Source organism: Condylura cristata, unplaced genomic scaffold (assembly GCF_000260355.1).
Source record: "Condylura cristata isolate star-nosed mole 26May11 unplaced genomic scaffold, ConCri1.0 scaffold00006, whole genome shotgun sequence".
Lineage (NCBI taxonomy): Eukaryota > Metazoa > Chordata > Mammalia > Eulipotyphla > Talpidae > Condylura > Condylura cristata.
Window position 1 is genome coordinate 25325095 of NW_004567107.1, and position 21678 is coordinate 25346772.

Consider the following 21678-nt stretch of genomic DNA (forward strand, 5'->3'; position numbering starts at 1 on the left):
CGGACCCTTGGCTCATCATGCTTACATTCTTGGGGGTGGGGAGATGGTAAAAGACCGAAATAAACAATTCCTTTATACACTTAATTCATTAGAACTAATGCTTTTTGACTCAACAAATACTTATTGGGTAACTATTATGCCCCAGGGTTCATTAGGTACCGTGATGACCAAGGTGAGTACAAAGTGTGTCCTTGTACTCATGGGGCTTATATTCTAAGAAGTAGCCCACACAATTCATTAGCCATTTATTTAATTCAAAAATCATTCATTCATTCAACAACTCTCCAGTGAACCCTGCTGTATCCAAGACCCTGCTGGGTGTGCAGAACCAGCCCAAGTCCATGCCCCTGTGGAGCTTCCTGAGGAGGGACAAACATGATAAATAAGGAGACGATAGGAAGTGCGCAATGCTATGAAGGACATACACAGGCCCTGTGAAAAGGAAAGCTGCAGGGGGAGCTGAAAGGACTGCCTCCCCTAAACAGCAGACTGGAAAGGCTCCCTGAAACAGGAGATCGCACGGTTGAGGCCTCAGGGATAATAATAGCTAATACTTCCACAGCGCTCACTACGCACCAGATGCTGGGCTCTGTTTTATATATATATATCTTAACTCGATCTTCTTAACACACTTACAAGGCTGGCAATATTTTTATCCCCGTTTTAAAGATGAGGAAGCTGAGGCAGAGCAGGTTTGAAAACTTGTTCTAATTCACACAGCTACGAAGTGGTGATGTCAGGATTGCCACCAAAGTATATCTACTTCCAAGCTATGCTTCTAATTATATGCCATTTACAAGTGAGGAAGAACCAGCCCTGAAAAAGCATGGTGCTGTCAGCTGGACCAGTGTTCCAGGCAGAGGGGTTCTTTCAAAGGCCCTGAGGTGGAAAAGAAGTAGGAGTGTTTGAGGCTCGGCTGCAGGCCTAAGGGAACCAGCAGGGGAGACACCGCACAGGAGGACACTGGGGAGCTCCTGGGTACCCTGGGAGGCTCTGAGGGGCTGGAGTGTGAGGGAGTAGGGGGTGGGGACAGACGGAGGCAGAGCTGCTGTAGCTGCTAGAGAGAGAACTTTGGGGAAAGAACATGGACAGAATGAGAGAGGCTCTTTCTGGTTCCTGGGTTGTACAGGCCAAGACTTCTTGAAGTCTCAAGTCCTTGCGTCATGATTATTAGCTCTCTCATTCACATTCAAAGTATCTAGGTTTGTATGAACGGTAATCGGTAATCGGGACCCCCTCATTAAGGGGAATTAAGAGAAAGCTTGGCTCGTCTTGATGGCTAGAACTCTTTCTGGAGTTTACCCCAAGACTGCCAAACCTACATCATGCATCAGTGTCTTCAGCATGGGCTTTGTGTTTCCTGGTGAGGCAGGGATGAGGGCAGCCGAGGAGGGCTGGTAAACAGTTGGCACTCAGCAAATGCACAGGACGTGACACATTTGTAAGAGCAATATTGTTCAGTACCTCGCTTTTCACCTGTGTAGGGGACCAGATCTTCTCGGTCCTTAAACTCCTTTGCTTGCTTTTCCAAATGATCCAAGAGCTCCTCCCTTTTAAAGGGGCCCGTGGGCGCCTTGGTGGTCTGATCCTTCTGCCTCAGGCCTGCGGGCAGCAGTGCATTCTACAGTGGAGATTGTGGGGGCAGGCAAAACAGAGAGAGAAAGAGAGAACGAGAGAGAGAGAGATGTTAGCTGTTGAAGACTTGCATTTCTCCAGATACTCATCAATAAACCAGTGGAAGCTCAGAACGCATGAATCAGACTGCTTCTTTAAAGGTCAAGGCACAGAGCTAGGCCAGGAGCCAGGTCCCTTAAGGGCCCTGCCTTTTCCAGTGGCTGAGGATTTTTTGAAGGTGAGGAGGTGAGGGGTCAGCTGATAAGAGGTTGGACAGAGAGGGCCACTCCTGAGTATTGAGTAATATTGAATCTGGATGCCTGAAGATATTCACATCCATTGTATAAAGTGCTTGGGGAGAGAAGCCCAAGGGGATTGAGTTAGGGGCCTGAATGAAGAATCAGGCAGGAAGAGGCAGACACAAGAAACAAGCAGATGGGGTGGGCAGTGCCCTCAGTCGGGCTGGCTGTGCCCCACAACTGCAGTCCGGAAGCCCTGAAACTGCTTGCTACCTTCCTGATCGTCCGTGATCTCACTGCGTGCGCTAAATACTTGGAACCTTGCTCCTGAAGGTTGGGTATCAAGCCATGAATGATTCTGAAGTGAGCATGGAAAACTTAAGTGATGCCACGGACACCCCAGTCCTTAGACACTGTCCACTGTAATTGACAGAAATGCCTGGTGGTCACTGTGAACCATGCTTTAGTAGGCTTGTCCCTGGTGAGATGGAATTTCCTGGCCAGCTGTGTCCACTCCTCTCTCGCAGCAGAGCATTTATTGTAGTTCAACTGAGTGAGAGATGTTTAACTTTCCCACTGGCCATACGTGCTAAAAAGTAATCTAAATGCCTCATGAGATGCCTGCACCCCACAGCTGACCATCATCAGATTTAAGCCCTGACTTGGGGCGATGATGACTCCAGCTATGTAATCTTGGGCAGGTCACCTGTTCTCATTATGCTTCAATTTCGACAGTTGTCCAATGTGAATAATAGCATCACTCCGAATTGTTGAAAAAAAGTAGCTAATATAGGGAAGAGTGCTTAACATGGTGCCAAACACTCACAAATTACTACTTATGATCACTGTTGCAGTTTTATTATCAGAAAAAATCATATTTTATAGGTAACTGGTTACCCAAATACATAAGGTGTGCAGGGGTGTGTTCTCGAAATATAGCTTGAAGTTCAAAATATGTAAACATGCAACTATAAAAGAGTTAATTAAGCACAGAAAGCAAGTACTGGCTCACAGATTCCTGCAAAGAAATGCCTGGTTTTCGTAAAGGGTTTGACGGTGTTGAGGCTCACACTGTGGTTCCACACTGTGAACAGACATCCATGAGGGTGGGACTGAGGAGAAAAGATTGCAAACTCGCATCACTTTTTGAAAACTCTGATAGAGGCCACTGGATTAGTTAAAGTAGGGTTTTCCCGCTCAGCACAGACTTCTGGGGCTGGGTAGCTGGGAGGGGTGCGGGGTGGCTCTAAGTACCAGAGACTGTTCGGCAGCATTTCTGCCCTCTGCTCTCGTAGGTACTAGGAGCACTCCCGCCAGGTGGGACACAAAACATGTTGCCAAACATTGCCGGTTGGGCAAAGTCACCTGTGGCTGAAAGTGTCATGTTTAACTGAAGCCCTATCTTTATAATTAGGAGAATAAAGATGTTTTTACTATATCTCAAAAAATAGCCATTATATACTAATAGCATGTTAGAATATGGTTTTGTTTATTTAAATCTCGATTGGAAGCAACTGTCTTAAAAAATAAAAATGTCAAAGGTCTTTTTAGACAATCCTTAGCTAATTAGATTTTTAAAAAAGATTTTATTTTTGCAAGGAAAAACTGGAGTGTAGACCCCAGAGGTATGGAAAGTGAGAGGATTCATCAGAGTGGGGAGCAGAACAGGCAGAGCTACTGAAATACACTGCTGAGGGGAGCAGTGGGTGAGACAGGAGAGATCTGCCACGCCATGTGGGTCAGTCAGTTCCCTGGCCGGGATCCCACTCAGGCCTCAGGCCATGTGGTGATAGCTGATATCACTGACTTAACCCATAGGCCACCAGAGAAGCCTACTTATCATGATTTTAAAGTAAATATAGAGACTATCAGCCTCAGTAAGCATTAAAATATCTTTTCATGAAATTGTACATTTAATACTCATGTGATTTTTCAATTAAAACCAAAGATAGTCACATAATTTTAAAAACTCTTGATTAACATTTCAGTTTGTTTTAAAAACAGCATGTGAGCTCACATGATATATCAAAACAAGCTCAAAATGGATCAAGGACCTAAATGAAAGAGCTAAAACTGTAAAAGTTTTAGTAGAAACCACAAGCATAAATCTCTGTGACTCTGGATTAGGTAATGGTGTCATAGATACAACGCTAAAACATGACGCAACAAGGCAAAGGTCATTGAACTTCATCAAAATTAAAAACATTTTGCTTTAAAGGACACTACAAAGAGTGAAAAAGACAACTCACAAAGTGACGTGAGATTTTTGCAAATCACATACCCAAAAGGCTCTTGTATCCAGAACATATATAATAATTTCTTACAACTTAATAATATAAATAACTCAATTCAAAAAATTAGGAAGGACTAGGAACAGAAGTTTCTCAAAGGACATAAAAGTGGCCAGTGAGCCCCAGCAAAATGCTCATTAGCTATTAGGGAAATGCAGATCAAACCCGAATGAGCTGCTACTTTACACCCACTAGGAAAGCTATAATAAAAAAGACATATAAGGACAGTGTGGGTGAGGAAATTGGGACACCATACACTGCCGGTGGGAAAGTAAAATGGTGCAGCCTGGGGAAAACAGCCTAGCACTTTGTCAGACTAAACGCTGAGTTACAAGAAGCATCAATTCCACCCCTACATATGTACCTAAGAGAAACGAAAGCGTGTGTCCACATGAAATCTTATACATAAAAGTTCATGGTAGCATTATTCACAATAGCCACAAAGTACGAACAACTCAGATGTTCGGCAAAGGGTGGAGGATAAATAAAATGTGGTATATCCATACAATGGAGTGTTATTTGACAATGAAAAGAAATGAAATACTGATAGATGCCACAAAATAGATGAACTCTTGAAAACCTCATGCCAAGTGGAAGAAGTCACAAGATTACCCAGTGTCTGATCCCACTCATATAAAATGTCCAGAAAGTAAATACATAGAGATGGAAAGATGAGATTAGAGGTTGCCTAAAGCTGGGAGAATGGAGGGAAAGAAGATATGGTCTCTAATGGTACAGGTGCTTTTTTTGTATTTATTATTGCATAGCAGAACTGGGGTACAGGCCAGAGGTGCAGGGGCTGTGAGAGGATTCACCAGAGACAGAGTGGGGAACAGAACAGGTACACTGCTGCAGGGGAGCAGCAGGAGAGACAGGAGAGGTCTGCGCCACGCGGTCACCTCCCTGGCTGGGGCTAGAACTTATGCGCTGTGGCTGCAGATAGCTTCATAGTGCTGAGATTTAACCCCTTACACCACCAGGGAGGCTCTACAGGTACCTTTTTTGAAATGATGAAAGTAGTACAAAAGTGAAGGAATTTTTGGATAGGTGTGATGGTGATGGTTGTCATTCTGAACATCCCATTGTACACTTTAAACAGGTACACTTCATGGGTGAATTTTATCTCACAAAAAGCTGTTATTAAGAAATAGCCTAGGCCCTCCCTGGTGGTGCAGCGGGTTGGGGCACAGCACTGCAGCCCCTTCAGTGTGAGTTCAGTCTCCTGCCCCAGAGGTGATCACATGACACAGCAGACTTCTCCTGACCCACTCACTGCTCCCATCAGCAGTGTACTTCGTTGATCTGCCTGTTCTGCTCCCCACTCTGTCTCTGGTGAATCCTCTCACAACCCCTTTGCCTCTGGCCTGTACCCCAGTTCTGTGTGCATGAATAAATAATTAAAAAAGAAATAGCATATATGATCTAGGGACGACAAATCATTGAAATAGTTAAGGCAATGACAAAACTGAATGTTCATGGTCCTGGAGTATAAAGGAGGCTTGACCTGTGCCCGGGACCAACAAGGATGCTAAGATTGGCCAGGCCAGAACTGGCAGGTTCAATGTGATATGCCGTGTTATTTGGCAGGTTCAATCTGATATGCCGTGTTAAAAAGTGATGGGCTTTTTATGTAAACTAGTGGTGGAGGAGTTAAACATTGGAAAGAAGATATTGCTTTGGATCTCTCATGCCTATTAGAAGCTACAACTGCCTCTTAGAACCAATAGGTGACGAAAAGTTTCCACATCCACTTCATCGTCAGCTCTGATCAGGAGAGCATCTGGTGAATATGCATGTGTGGAAATACATCTTTCATTCCTTTATTTCTTATTCACTCAACGAACAAACATCCATGCAGGGAATATTATGTGTCCAGGCAGTGTGCTAAGAGGTAGGACTGTGACCCCAGAAAGAGCTCTCTGATTTGGTGTGACAAAGGACCCGGGAGGTGAGTGGGGGAGGTGGAGTAAAACGAGAGAAAAGTCTCAATTACAGCCTGTGTGGAAAACAATGCACTGTTCTAGCTTTTAAGGTTAATCAAGATCCTTCTGCTTTACTACAGAGCAAAGAACAGTCTACAACTAGCCTCTACACTGTCATAAATAAAGGTCGTATACTTCCATGATGACTGCAAGAAATCGAGGCCATCTACCCTTGCAGACACTTAAAATACAGTCTCCTAAATCCTTACAATGTGCACAGGGTAAGTTGCTGGGCAAGTGCTTTCTTGGGAGCTAATTCAAAGGACTGTGTCCTCCAGGATAATCACCGACACTGCCGTAGGGAACCTGTATTCACATGGCCACATCGCATGTACAGCTTTACCAAAGTAGGATGATTGTGAATGAAGATTGCACGGGACAACAACTTTGGTATAGGCATTGAGCATGTCTTATGTCCTCACAACTGGACACTGACTCATTTGAGGAGGGCAGTGACTAAATAGTGCTTGGGGATAATCTCCTCATCCTTTCCTGACAGCAAAGTTTGTGCTGGTCTTGAGGAGGAGGAATTTCCAGATATTCTCTGATCTTAGCCTAGACTTATAGCTGTTAGACACTTGGGAGGAGTGGGGACTGTGGCACATTGGAGCTTTCAATGACTCCACAATATCCAGGTCCCGGAGTTATTGCTGGGTGAGAATGTGGGCGGTGTTATTTGGTCTGCTCATCTCTGTGCGAAATCTTTTGATTTTAAAATATTGTCCAACAAACCAATTATTTTTGAAACATTGTTCATGCAAAATAAAACACATCGATAGAGCAGACTCAGTCCATGGGCTGTCGTTGTGCCATAGCTAATGTAAGTTTTCTATCAAAATTCCACTAGAGAAAGTCAAAATAAATGAATATTCATTTATTCCACAAATGTTTACTGATGTCTTTCCCTGATTAGACTCTGGATTGGAGGAAGAAAGATGTATATAGATTGGCTTTTAATTTAGTTCTTTTTTTTTGGAAAACATATTAACATACATGTTGTGAACATAAATGTTATAAAATTAAAAGTCAGATGTACAGCTTGACATGTTAACATGTTAGTCTAGATTTTGCATCCATATTCTGGAGTCCAGTTGTCCAAAGCACAGTGGAAACTTTGACAGATTTTTAACCATGCTGATAGGAACTCTGATGCTCTGCAGGCAGGTGCCAGTAGGCTGGCTACCAGTAGCTGCACCCTAACATTGCTATAGTTAAGGCTGACGTGAGCTTGAACCACTGTGAGCTTGTTCAGACATGAACACAAGCAACACATGCACACAGGGCAACATACATGTACATGGGCACATACATATACCTGTATGCATATGCATATATACAGTAAAAGTATATGTATTCATGTGTATATATACTATCTAGGCATAGTATATATTGTGTGTGTGTATATAACATATATTTTAAAACTATCACCTGGTAGGTCAGAGCTGCAAAACCTTCAAAGAAGGTTTGCTCTCAGTCAATTCTTTCATTTTTACTTGGGGAAACGGAGGCAAAAAAACTGAATTCACTTGTCTAAAGTCACACTGCTCATTAGTGACACAGTCAGGAAGCCTGAGCTTAACTGTAGGTGGCAACTTGATCACCATTTGCAAGAAAGACAGCTGCCTCTAAGAATGAGGGAATGTAAAATACACCCTCCTTAGGCTGCAGGTGGCCTGGGTTCCTGCTGAGTGAGTGAACTTCCCTGGTTCCTGGAAGAGCCTGGCCAGTGGGCACAGGCTTTTAGTTGGATAATAGGAGCAGCTGAGGGTCAGGGCAAGGTAGGGCTGTGCTTGAGGTGACATGCTGTGCTGGGAGCTCAGGGCTCTTGGCTACAGAAATCTACAGAAATCTTTCCACAGCACCTGGCTTGCTTTCCTCTAGGAATAGATCCCAAAACCCTGATGTGGCGCCAAGTGAGAACCAGGTTTCCTCTTCAAGAGCTGGAGCCAGAGTTCCCATCTCCTTATCGAACTAGTCTCAGTTTACAGGTAGAGAAACTGAGGCCCAGGCGCAGGGAATTACTGTCCTGGGGTGAGAGTGGAGTAGAGGAGACCCAGCTCGGCAGAATGCCCACAGGCTTCTCTGCCCTCTCATTTTATGCCCTACACACCCAGCCCTTCACCCCCGCTTCCACCCCATCAGCCAGGCCGAGCATTTTACAGGCCAGTGAGTCACCCAATTACCTTTTACAAGACCAGTGACAAAAAAAAAAATTCTTTTTAGCTGGCCATGAAGACCTTCGTTTTCCAGTTAACTGCCAGCTCTATGTCCCCTTGGGTAAAGTGACGCCCTTTTGTCTCTTGGGGCCTCGTCCAGATTAGAGCACACGGGTGCCGCATTACTGCCCAGCAGCTTCCAGACCCCACTAGAAATCATTCGGTGAAGCTTCAACAGAGCTTTCGACTCATAGTGGGTGAGTGTAGCAGGGGCTGAGGGTGTCACCCACTAGGTCCACTCCAGAGGGGACAAATGAGGTCCACACCTCTAAGATCCTCTTGCTCAGCAAATGGTACCTGCAACCACCCATCCCGGACACACACTCTGGGGCCCTTTTCTCCAGAAACGAACAGCTCCCTGGCTCAGTCACTCTTGCTACAGGACTGGTGAGACCCATCAGCTGCCACTTCCACCAGACAACTTCACAGGGCACTAGCCTGACACCCAAAGCACCCGTGTGCCCGGACCGGCGGGTGTTTGTGGTGGCACTTACCGGCCATAAGAGCACTCTGTCTCTCGCTGGCATCCTTGGCATGAGGTGGGGCCACATTTTCCCCCAGCTTTTGCCTAATCCTCCTTTTCTGCTTCACATGCAGGAAAATTTCCCTGTTCCCTGCTGTGCACCAAGGCTCCTGTGACAGCCAGTGTCGGCTGGCTGGGCGCCACTGGAGCTCACGGCCAGCGGGGAGACACAAGCCTGCGTCTGAGCGGCTTACTGTGCCCTGGCCTCCTGGAGGAGCCCCAGGAGCCAGGCAGAGAGGTAGGTGAAAAGGGGACATGCAAGTTTCAGGGGAACAGAAAGCACAACATGACAACAGCGTGGCAGTCAGGGGCCACGGCTTTGGGGAAGGGGCCGGGTGCATCTGAGGCTGTGAGTTCTGAACTGGTTTCCTGGGGCCACAACCCGTGCTCCAGCCATCATTCCTTACGCTGGGACCATCAGCACCTCTCTACCTGGGCCCTCCCTGGTGGCGCAACAGGTTAGGACACAGCACTGCAAGCTGGCTGCAGCCTCAGCTGCTTCAGAGTGAGTTCTATCGCGATACACATGGCCGGCAGACCTCTCCTGGCCCGCCTGCTGCTCCCCTCAGCAGGGTACTTTGTCAATCTGCCTGTTCTGCTCCCTACTCTGTCTCTGAATCCTCTCATCCCTACACCTCTGACCTGTACCCCAGATGAATAAATTATCTTTTTTTTTCTTTTTTTTTTTTAAGAAAGAAACTTCTACCTACTCCCTTCCCTCCTCCCACCTGCCAGACAGATCTCACAACAGGAGTCACTCCCCAGCACACGATGCTCAGGCCTCTGCTAACCCACAGCTGTGACCCAATTCTCAGCCAGCACAGACAACTTTTCATGTTTGGGGTGCATTCTGCTCCAGCCTCTTGCTCCGTCTTCAAGTATTTCATGTTACTCTCCAGGCTACTGCACACCCCTAGACGCGCCCTGCACTCACACCGCCATGCCTCTGCTCAGGTTGTGCCCTCTGCGTGGACCCACCCCTCCTCCGCTCCTGCTTCCCTCTCCCAAACCCTTCCCTTTGGCGCCCAACTCAGCCTGGGCAGTGCTCCCCACACTGATGCTGATTATCTTTGCAAACTCTCCTAGGCATCTTGCCAGTCCTTATATAATGCTCATCCTGCTCTGTCTCGTCTTGTATTTATTCCGTCTCTGTTGAGGATCTATGTTATTGTCTCTGAATTCCCAACACCAAGCACTGGGAGTGAGGCAGATGTGTTCTGAATGGTTCAGAATCACACAGCGTTGATGTTCCAGCTGGGAAAAGGATGGACCTCTTGGATATCCCTCAGGTCAACATTACACCTGCTGCCTGGGTGGGGGTGAGGGTATGGGAGGGTCGTGTGAAAGGTGCCAGGATATGGCTGTCCAGGATGGGCCCAGGGTTCACAGAAATGCCAAGCTAGAGAGTAAGACATTTGTAATGTTTTCTTTAGTTAAATCCATGCTAACTTTTCTTACACCTCCTCAGAGTTTGCAGCAGAGAACTAACTCCAGGTCACCCAGCTGGCAAACCCACAGTGACCATTCCCAAGTGATCTTTGATTCATGTCTCCCCTTCATCAGGACTAAAAGAGCTCTACTCAGCTGAGTATATATCCTCTCAGATTAAATACCACATTTCCCAGACTCTCCTTCAGTTCGGTTGAGTTATATAACTAAGTTCTCTTAAACAGGTCAATGATATGAGAGGTGTCCAGTGTCAATTTTTGGTAACCTTCTTTTAAAAACACCTTCTTCCTTTTCTCTCCCCCACCCCCATTCTACTTTGATGCCTGGAATGAAGCTATTATGACCAACACCTTATACACCAGGGATGGCACTATGGGACTCTGGAAAGGCTGGGCACTGAGTTTCATACCAGCTTTAGTTAGCCCATGGCGGGGCATTTATTTGAGTAAATAATAAACCACTGATTAGGTAATGTTATTTTGAATCTCTATTACTTGCACCCAAATTAACAACCTGGGTTTTCCACCCAGTGTAGTGAAGCCACAGACAGGGTATTAACTATGGATTTTCTCTCTGTAAAATAAAGTTCTAAAGCTTTTTTACCTTAAAACTTCAGAATAAGGGCCCTCCCCGGTGGTGCAGCGGGTTAAAGCACAGCATTAAGAAGCTAAAGCCATTTCAGCAGAGTTCGATCCTTGCCTGTCCCGGAAGAGATCCACATGGCGCGGCAGACCTCTCCTGACCCGCCCGCTGCTCCCCTCAGTAGTGTACTTCATCAGTCTTCCTGTTCTGCTCCCCACTTTGTCTCTGGTGAATCCTCTCACCACCCCTGCACCTCTGGCCTTTACCCCAGTTCTGTATGCAAAAATAAATAAATCTTAAAAAAAAAAACAACTTCAGAATAAGAGGTTAAACTCCATGTCAAAGCAATGCATTGCCCATCAGTTTATCATCAATAAGGCATGATTGCTTGTATTCCCGCTGACCGCATGACACTGCACTGTGGGGACATGCTGTTCAAGGCAGGCATGTCTGGCTGTGCAGGTTGTGCACTGCATCATGCTCTTTTTACCCAGCATGCTATTTGCTCTCTGGGTTGTGTGAACAGTTCCCTGGCATCGTGCAGCATACAACTGGCACACAAAATACCTGAGGCTGTCCTGTATCTGTGATGTTACTTACAATAGGGCTCCACATTTCAAGAAGTCTAGGTTCTTGTGGGGAATATATATTTAGGTTCAATATTTAATAAGCAACTGCTTTGTTGCTGGACTAAGTCTTTTCCTAAAGCTATATTTACATGTGTGTGTGTTATGTGTGTGTAAAACAAATTCCCTGTCATATGGAATAGAGTCTGGAGAGTCAAAATTGTGAATTGGGAGGCTACATTCAATCAAATAGCAAAATTTTTTAAATGAAAACAGGACTTTGACAAGATATTTACAATTCCTTGTTTACCACTACATTATTCAACAATTGCCAAGATATTAAAATGACTCAAATGTTCCACCAATGGATGAAAACTAAAATATATGTGATATAGATCTCTCTCTCTCTCACACACACACACACACACAATTTACTATTCATGTAAAAACAGGAGGATACCCTTCCAGTTTAAACAACAAAGATGGACCTTGAGTATATTCTGCTAGGCAAGATAAGTCAGATATTGAAAGATGAACACTGTATGATATCATTTATGTGTGGAATTTTAAAAAGTTACACCTGCAAAAAACAGAGTAAAATGGTAGTTACTGGGCATAAGTTTGATGATGTGTAAGGGTATAAACTTGTAATGAATTTGTAAGTCACTGAACTCAAATGGACACTAGACATAAAAACTTAGCCAAAAATATTTTACTCTAGTGATGTAGTGTGATAAATATTGATTGCTGCAATGTATAAATGTAGTAAAGTAGCAAGCTGCACAGCTTACATTTACAGAACATTACATGCTATTTATTCATTTAAAAATATAGGAACTTGCACATGAACATTCAAATTTCTCTCATCTCTTGAAAATTTAGACGATTGGCAATACTGGGTCTATACTTTCAATATTGGCAACAATTGGTGGAACCGATCAGCAAGTGCCCTTTAGTCAAACACAAGTTTCTCTTGTTTGTCTCAGTCCCCACCACTCCCAATTGTCTGCCATAAAAGCCAAGATACAATTACATTTATTACCTATTGGCTCTATTGTTGCTTTTCTTCCTGGAATGCTAAGTGGCACATGAAAACTTCATTTGCTTACTTATTTTATTCAAGTATATTGGCTTATAACATGTTTCAGTTATACAGCATTATAAATCAACATCTATCTATAATAGTATGTTCCTCTCCAAAAGTCTAGTTCTATTCCCTCCGATCCAACTGATGTTTTTTACCTGATTTATTTACCCCCTTTCTCCTTAGTGATAACTACTTTTTTGCTTTTATGGTCTCAGAGCTTGTTTTGCTGTTCACTAGTCAGTTTTGTTTATCTCCCACACGAATGAGGTCATACAGTGTTCGTATTTCTGTCTGATTCACTTTACTCAGCAGAATCCCTCTAGCTCCGTCTGTGTTGTGGATAGTGGAATAGCCTTCCATTGTATAGCTATACATAGCTTCTTTATCTAATCATCTGCACTGGGGATTTAGGCTGTTTCCAACCCTTGGTTATTATATATAGTGCTATGATAAACAGGGGGGCATGGATCTCTTTGAATGAGTGTTTTTGTATTCTTCAGATAAATGCCCAGAAGTGGGTTAACTGGACCATGTGGCTTTCTTGTTCCTATATTTCGCAGCCATCTCCATATTGTTTTTCAAAATGGCAGCACCGATTTACATTCCCACCAGCAGGTACCAGTGCACATACCTCCAGCCATGTTCTTTCCTGTCTTTTTGGTACCAGTCAGTCTCACAAGTGTGAGGCCACACCTCACAGTTGTTTGGATTTGCATTTCTCTAATTACAAGAGATGATGAATTTCTTTTGGCCACCTGTATGCCTTTGTTGAAAAGTATCTATTCAGATCTTCTGCCCATTTTAACATCAGATTTTTTTTTAATGACTTAATGAGTTCTTTACATATTTTGGTGTTAACCCCTGTGGGATGTATTTATGACTTGTTCCATTCAATAGGTCACCTTTTCACTTTGGAGACCATTTACTTCACTGTGCAGAAGCTATTCAGTTTGATGTAGTCCCATTTGCTTTTTATAATTGTTTCCTGTGTATTGGTATTGAACCCCCAGAAATAGCTCTAAAAACTTTCCTATTTCTATACTTCTTTCAAAAATGGAAAAGGAAAAGATGGACCAAGAAGGTCACATGCTTCAGGAAAATTGGACTACCTTCTTTCAGTTCCCTGACATTGTGAAGGCCTCACTGGCTGACTCTCAATTAGAAAGTACTCAGTGGGGGTTGGGAGGTTAGGGGATTGTGGGAAGAATTGGGAATGAAACAGGGGGAAGGCAGAGATTAAACTTCAGAGTGGTATTTATATTTTTAATTATAATCTGAATCACATGGCACAAAAGTTTTACATCTGTTAAATCTGGATGATGGGAACGTAGGTATATTCTGTAATTCCTGTATGACTAACATGCTTTCCATTAAAATTGTGAAAATAAAAAGGGACATTGCTCAGTGTCCTAAGTGAGGTGGGTAGAGTACTGGGGGCTTGGAAGGAGAGAGGGGACAGGAAGGATTCTTAAGGGGTGGGTGGAAAGTTGGACCTTAAAAACCAGGAGGATTCTAAACGGAGTGAAGGGCTCCAGGTTTAAGAGGTGGCTGCACAATCAGAGACAGGGAGGAGGGGGGTGGAGCGGGCAGGATGATCTGGGGAGGCTGGAGCCCACCTGGGGGAAGCAATGGGATGGAGAGAGTGTGGGGGAGGTGGTCATGGGGCCAGAAGACAGGCTGACACCTGGCCCCCACTCACCAGGCCCATCCTTGGCTCTGCACACAGCCTGCCGGCAGTGTTTCTAAGGATGTGTGTCTATTTTTAGAGCAGAGATTTATTTCTTTCATTTCAACTGTTTACTTCTAACCAGGGCTTGTGATTCTGCTGGTTTGCATTACAGGAAAAAGCCACGGCTCTGTGGACCAAACTTGGCTGCCTCCTGCATGGCCAAGAGTGTCTTCCCGCTTCCAGGATACTAACTAAAGGATGAGTAGGGAGGGTTTTACAATTTGCAGGGTCTGCTGGGAAGCCATGCACCGTGAGAGGAAGCCCATGTGCTTGCCCTGGCTGTGGCTGACCTGCCTGCTGTGTGACCTTGAACAAGTCCTTTGTACTCTCTGGGCTTCAGATTTTCTGTTGTTGTTGTTTTGGTTTGGGTTGGTGAGAGGATTTGATGTATCCAGAAGGCCCCTTGTGAACAACAGGTGTCCAGGAAGGACTCTGTAAGTGAGGGCTTCTTTATCTGCACTGTACGTGTTTATGCAAGGGTGAGCGAGCAAGGGCTGGGTGTTCTCTGAGAGTCCTAGCTGTGAGTTCTGTAGCTTTAGGTGTTCTCATCCTGAAGTCACAGTCAGAGTTCCATGACACTCTGTGGACTAAGGAAGCAGATCTGCTAGGTCACAGCTCGTGACCATGGGATTCTGGGCATCCAGCTCCTTATCTTAGGATGCTACTGATCCCAACCTGGATGGCTCCTCATGGAGAGATGATGCCCAGAAAAAGCACGGTGCCTGGCATGTAAGATAAGAGCAGGCATTACTGCTGCTGCCATTATCACACTGCTGTATCACTGGCTCTTGCTGAGGGGCATTGTTGTCTAATGTTGTTCCTGGGACCACAATGCATTGCAGATTCCTAGTGACTGACTTCAAGGCCAACTCTTGGGACCTCAGTTCTTTTCAAGGCTGGGATTGTCTCAGTCACATCTCTTGCAAATCTTCTGATCCTTTAACTGAGACACTTTTGAAGTATTTTTTCCCCCAAGTCTCATTATCAAGCAGTATTTATCATTAAATTCTATGTGTTGGTGGTTTCTTTTTTTAAGATGAGTGAAAAGGGATTTCCCTGGTGGTGCAACGGGTGAGGACACAACACTGCAAGCTGGCTGCAGCTGCCTAAGTGCAAGTTCAATCCCTGGCCCTGGACGTGATCCACATGATGCGGCTGACCTCTCCTGACCTAGCCACTGCTCCTCTCAGCAGTGTACATCATCAATTTGCCTGTTCTGCTCCCCAGGCAAATTGTCTGTGGTGTAGCCTCTCGCCACCCCTGCACCTTTGGCCTGTACCCAGTTTTGTATGAATAAATAACAAAATCTTTAAAAAAAAAAAAAAGATGATGCTGAAACTTGTAATAAGGTAGATGCAAATTAAAACCACAACGAGATACCACCTCACACCAGTGAGAATGGCACATCTTAAAACAACTAGCAACAACAAATATTGGCAAGAATGTGGAGAAAAAGGAATTCTCCTGCACTGCTGGTGGGAATGCAAACTGGTGCCACCACTATGGAAAACTGTTTGGAGGTTTCTCAAACTGCTAAAAATGGAGCTTCCAAATTACCCAGCAATCCCACTCCTAGGTATCTACCCAAAAGACACCAAAACACTGATTAAAAAAGACACCTGCACTCCCATGCTTATTGCTACTTTATTTACAATAAAGACATGGAATCAACCCAAATGCCCAAAAGTAGATGACTGGATTAAAAAGATGTGGTATATATACACAATGGAATATTACTCAGCAATCAAAAGGTAAACTCATGTCTTTTGCAGCAACATGGATGGAGCTGGAAGGGATCATGCTTAGTGAAATAAGCCAGAAAGAAAAGGAAAAATATCAGATGGTTTCACTCCTAGCAGGAATATAAAGGACCAGGGGAGAAAATAGTAATAGTAATGAGCAACTATACACCAGCGACATTTTACGGGGATGGAGTGGGGAATGGGATCAAAAACAGTGGGGGGAGGGAAGTGCACTGGACTATGGTGATGGCATACAGGTGATTTGGTGGTGGGAGGCCCACAGGGATTACAATTGAGATGGAAAAAGCACAAAAATGATGTAAAAAATAAATTACTGTATTATTAAAAAAAGAAAAAGATGTTGGAAATAGCAGAACAACTTCAGAGGAAACCAAATTGGAAAAAAACAATTGGCTGATGATGCCCCCCGCTCCCTGCCCCTCCCCCAACCAGTTCCTTTCTAGGCTGTCCCTGACCTGCACACATGGGATGATTAACTGCACAGGCTGCCAGTGGGGTCATGACTGTCTGGGTTGGGATGCCAGTACTACCTGGGGTTCATCTCAGGCATGTCACTTCTTTCTAAGCCTCAGTTTTCCCATCTTTAAAATGGGGCTAATAAGTGAGCCTCTCAGAGAACTAAACGAGATGATCCACAGGCTTTGCCCTCAACACACACTGGAAATAGCCCTCATCTATTGAAAGCTTGTGCATGGCTCCCTGCACGGATCACTGCTAGTGCCTGTCATCCTCACTCTCTCCTGTGCCTGTTTCCTCCACGGCCCAGCACCAGGCAATCTGAACAGAGGAGCTGGCTCAGCTTCAGAGCAGCATCTACTTAACTCTGGAGAGAGGAAAAAGGGCATATCCTCTTGGGGAATCAGTCAACAGTGGATACTTTTAGCACAGGGAGCATTCCTCTCCCTCGGGAGTCCAAGTGCAACAATCTCATGATAAGCTCCAGTTTTTCCAGTCCAAGGAGTAAGAGAGAGAAAGTTTCAGGGACTTTTTTTCTTTTTTCAAATGTGCACAATTTTGGAATCCCTTGCTATAAACAAAGCTGCTTTCCAACTACAAATACTCTATGCTGTCACCTGACACTGGGAGTTCACAATTGCATCACAGAAAGGGGTAACTGCGGTCAGTTAAAAAGACTGGTCGCAAGTGGAAGGACTTTCAGAGGGCATCTAGGCCAACTCTGTCCAGTTTATAGGTAGAGAAACTGAGCTCCGAAAGGGAAAAGCATGTGCGTCAGTTGGGAGCAGAGCCAGAATGAACACGGCTTCTACATTTCAGGTGGTTTCCAGGAAGAAAGGAGACAGGTTCTGCTTATGGTCCCCCCTGCAACTACAGAAACTGGGGAACATCTGGGGCACCCACTACATCTTCCTGAGGACTGCCAACAAGCCTGACAGTGGTGTGGCTAGAGGGGAACCCTTAGAGCACCTCAGAGTTCAGCCCCTGCCTCCTCATGGGGACTTGGAATCGTCACCACCACCCCCTCTCAGTTTTCCTGCCTGTAAGCTGGGGGTGGTAACAGCTGCATCATAGGGTCATGATGACGGCTGAATGAATTAATATTTCAAAGTGTTTAGCATGGTGCCTACATGGAAAGTGTCACAAGCACTTCTCCAACCAAACACTGAACAGGTGGGGTACGGGGCCCATGCAAGGGTAGTGGTTACGGACCTGGTTCTGGTCTGGTTTGACTTGGACATGTAACCAAGAGCAAGCTCCTTTCCTCTGGGCTCAGTTCCTGCTCTGTAAGAGGCCGGGTGGGCACCGGCTGGTCTCTGCCCCCTGCTCCCCAGTGCTGGCTGGTGCCATGGTCTGCATACCTTTGGCCTCTCCCTGCGCTGTGATTTCAGAACATGGGCCAAGGGCGGGTGAAACTTAAGCTGGAATGTTTGTGCTCTCAGAAAGAAGAGCGGCCCACCAGATCTTTCAAAATGCACATACTGACTTGCAAATCAGGTAACAGAGACAAGGCAATGAAGGGGCTGATTGTGGGTGGGACAAAAGCCCAGAGGTCCCCTTATCTCCTAAGTTTCTCCAATTGCTCTTTTCTTTGAATTTCAAGAGAAAAGGGTTCTTGGAAGATGTCCATTTTGAAGCCACAGTGGTCTAAGAAGCACAGGTCTCAGATGGCTCAACCCTACTCTAAATCCAAACACACATTTACCTTGCTCCTGCCAGGGTAGAAGGCACATGCCCGTTTGCAACCTGAGGCTCCTAAGTGCTCTCAGTCCCAGGTTCTGAACCCTCCAGGGAGCACAACAGACTTCCTGTCAATCTCTGGGGAGGAAGGCTGGGAGCAGGCTATGGGGGCTACAGCTGTCTGCCAGTTTGGAAGTAAAATTGCGCTCCTCCCTGCCCCTCCCCCAGGGCTGAGCACCTCCCACCCCCCTCCTCCAGCCCTTCACTCCCACACCATGTTTGCTGCTTGGCTCTGACCCTCTCTTCATCACCTGCCCACTTTGCAGCCACACCCCAATCTAACCTCATCCCCATCCAGTGGCCAGAAAGCCTGAGGCAACAAGCCTGTGTCCCTGCTACCATTCTTCTCTCTGGGAACAGCAATGATTCTGCTGGCAGAAGGGTTATGGAGAGAGGCAGGGGCCCTTCTTTATCTTCGGAAAAAAAAAAAAAAAACCACCACCAGCCAGGCAGATGTAGGTGGGTCCCATCTACCTTAAAGGGTGAGCCCCTTTCACCGGGCTCCCTGGCACCTTCTCCAGTCCATCTATCCCTAGGGTTAACTCTCAAAACCAACACTCCCCCCAGCCGCTGCCTCGCAAAGGCTCGCTGGGCCCACTGAAAAAGTGTAAGCTCTTCAGCTGTCTAAGCAACCCCCCTTTGGGGTCACTGAACCCTCCTGGGAGACTGTCACACTGAGGTTCCTGCCACCACTTTCCTTCCTTCTGGACTTAGAAATCCAGGTCCAGCAGCAAGATTACCTCCCCGTGAAGCCTCCCACCAGTAAGAATTTGTCACGTCTCCAAGTTCCTGGGGCTCCTGTTGAGGACCTAGTACATTATGATGCTTCACCCCTACCAGGGTCCCCAACACAGGGATGGTGGGTGGGTAACTGAGTGGTGTTTATTGGGTAATTAGAATTAGCCACAGCACACTTTGGTCTTCCCTTTTTGAGGATGCTTGCTATACATGTGGTCTAGGGTAGCATTAGAACAGAAAAACTTTACAGCAAAAAACCTGGAAGCTTGATGGTTTCTTACCTACATACTTGTGTTTACAGAAACGCAGGCAAAGGGGAAGACATGATACAGAGGAAACATGAGGAGGCCCAAGATTCCTTGCAACGCTGCCTTTGAGTCCGCTTGAGCAGCCTGAGCAGGGACTGTCCTCTCCTGGCTATGACCAGTGAGATGAGGGCACACTGCTAGAGTTATCTGGCACCTGGGACCTAGGAGCCCTCAATCTGGGTTATCTAGAAACAAGCCATTTATTTGAATCTGTAGATAAGACCACGTTATACACCCATGGGAGTTTAGCCCTGAACACACCAACCACTGATCATTTTATGGTTACTGAGGTCTGGGGAAGGATCACAACTGGCCCAAGGTTGCCTGCAGCAGAGGGGAGGGGCCAGGCTGGAACTGGACACTAAGTCTGGTCTCCCACTTTCCCTGCTAAACTATTCTCCCTCAACATTAGCTGTCATCACTTGAGCATTAGTGAAATGGCACAGAAGCATGCTTTTCTTTAGGATCACTGTTCAACTAGAGGGGAAGGCTGACAGGTCTTATAAGAAGGGCATAAAAAATTCCTTTTCTAATGAAAAAACATCTCAAGTGGAAAATTCAATTAATTAAATAACATCTGTTATCCACCTTCTCTGTACTTGGCACTGCCCTGGCTACCTGGGATTGGGATAATAGATGAAAGTCCCCATTGGGTGGACCTCAGGGAGGAATCCCCAACCCTGCACCCTGCCCATAGCTCTGTGCAGATATGACCAGGGAAACTCCTGTTTCTTGTGATTCTGACTGCACAGGCAAACTCAGAGCATCCAACACACTTTTTAAATTTGTTGACAATGACATGTAAAAATATCAGACAAGTAAAAGGAATTCTAGTTCTTATTTTCTCTGCTAATTCATTCCATGACATGTAAGCCCCACCATACTGAAGCAGCTTGCTTGATATAATGGTGGAAGGGGCTTTTGCAGACTCACTCACAGTGCCACTGGGTGGCAGTTCCTTGCAGGGCCAGGTTGGGTTTCTCAGAAAGCTCAGTGTGCTCTGAATCAGCGCCTGATGGGTGTGCTGCTTCTTGACTGCTGCATTACCAGGTCCAGGAATCAAGGGTGGAAACGAGAGTGACACCATTCACTGCTGCCGTTAATGACCCACTGCCAAATTATTGTCCCCTCTCCTGTGACCATATGCTCTGCTGGCCTGGATGTCTTAGCTGCAAACAGAAAAATTCTTCTGCCAGGAGACACAGCAATACTTCCCCAGGGCTGGAAGTTAAGGCTGACACCTTCTCACTTTTAACTCCTATTGCCGCTGAATCATGAGATTGCTCCTTACTACCAAAGGGAAGTTAGACTGCAGCTCTTGGGATCTGTCAGCCTCCATAAGCATGAGTACCAATTCCTTATAAAAAAAGTTATTTTGGGCTCTCCCTGGTGGCACAACTGGTAAAACACCACATTATGCCACTGCAGCAAGAGTTCTATCCCCGCCCAGGGGAGTGACCCACATGGCACAGCAGACCTCTCCTGACCCGCCTGCTGCTCCTCTCAGCAGTGTGCTTTGTCGATCTGCCTGTTCTGCTCCCCACTCTGTCTCTGGTGAATACTCTCACCCACCACACCTCTGGCTTGTACCCCAGTTCTGTAAGCATAAATAAATCTTTTTTAAAAAGAGTTATTTTTTTGCATGTATACACATCCTATTCATTCTATTGCTTTAGAGAACTCTGGCTAACACAACACACACACATGCACACACATAACACACTCTGGCTATAAGGGCTGTGTTGTTCCAATGTCATTGCCACAGAAGGTTAAAGGAAGTGGCAGCTTCAGGAAGTCTGCGCTCATCCCTCACCAAGTGGTAAGGCTGCACCCCCACCCCCGTGACTAAGGTCCCCCTTGTGCCTACTCACGTCAGGGTCCAGCTCATCCAGTTCATTTTCCAGCGTCCTGAGCTCTTCCTCTGTTAGGGCTCCAAGGATTTCATCTTCATCCAGGTCACGGTATTTCTCTAGTTCTCGTCTGTATGACATTGTGGAAGATTTTGTCTTTGTCTTCTTCTGAGCTTCTGTGCTGATTAATGACCTACCGGAATGAGAAAAATGTTAGAAAACCCCTTCTTGGAGTTGGTTTTTCAGAGCAAATAGTCATTCACATAATGGCCTGGGTACGTCTACGAACCATCAGGACAACCATTACTAGAGTGGGCTACTCCACTAAGTTGGGCTAGTCCACCACTAAAATTGTGCAAGGGAAGAGTCCTGGGGGCATGTGATTTAATAAACTGCCACTGCTATGGTCATCAGTTACGAGTAAATAAATGACTATAAATGGCTAATGAATGGCCCCAAACTATTTATTCTTCAAATAGCTCAGATACTTCTCTGTACCATCGTCACACGTCCCCCCACCACCTGGTAGAACGCCCACATGCTGG

At 45.7% G+C, this 21678-nt stretch overlaps 1 protein-coding gene across 1 annotated transcript in view; it reads right to left on the reverse strand.

Annotated features, from left to right (window-relative positions):
* The window catches only part of TMOD1 (tropomodulin 1), a 60431-nt gene extending 39109 nt beyond the window's left edge, over nucleotides 1–21322 (reverse strand). Inside the window, exons 1-2 of the mRNA XM_004677494.2 lie at nucleotides 21155–21322; nucleotides 1465–1621 (exon numbers count right to left, since the gene is read on the reverse strand). Coding sequence (XP_004677551.1) covers nucleotides 1465–1621; nucleotides 21155–21274 — 277 coding nt within the window. The 5' untranslated portion in view covers nucleotides 21275–21322. The remainder of the gene's footprint in view (nucleotides 1–1464; nucleotides 1622–21154) is intronic.
* Between the last annotated feature and the right edge of the window lie 356 nt (nucleotides 21323–21678).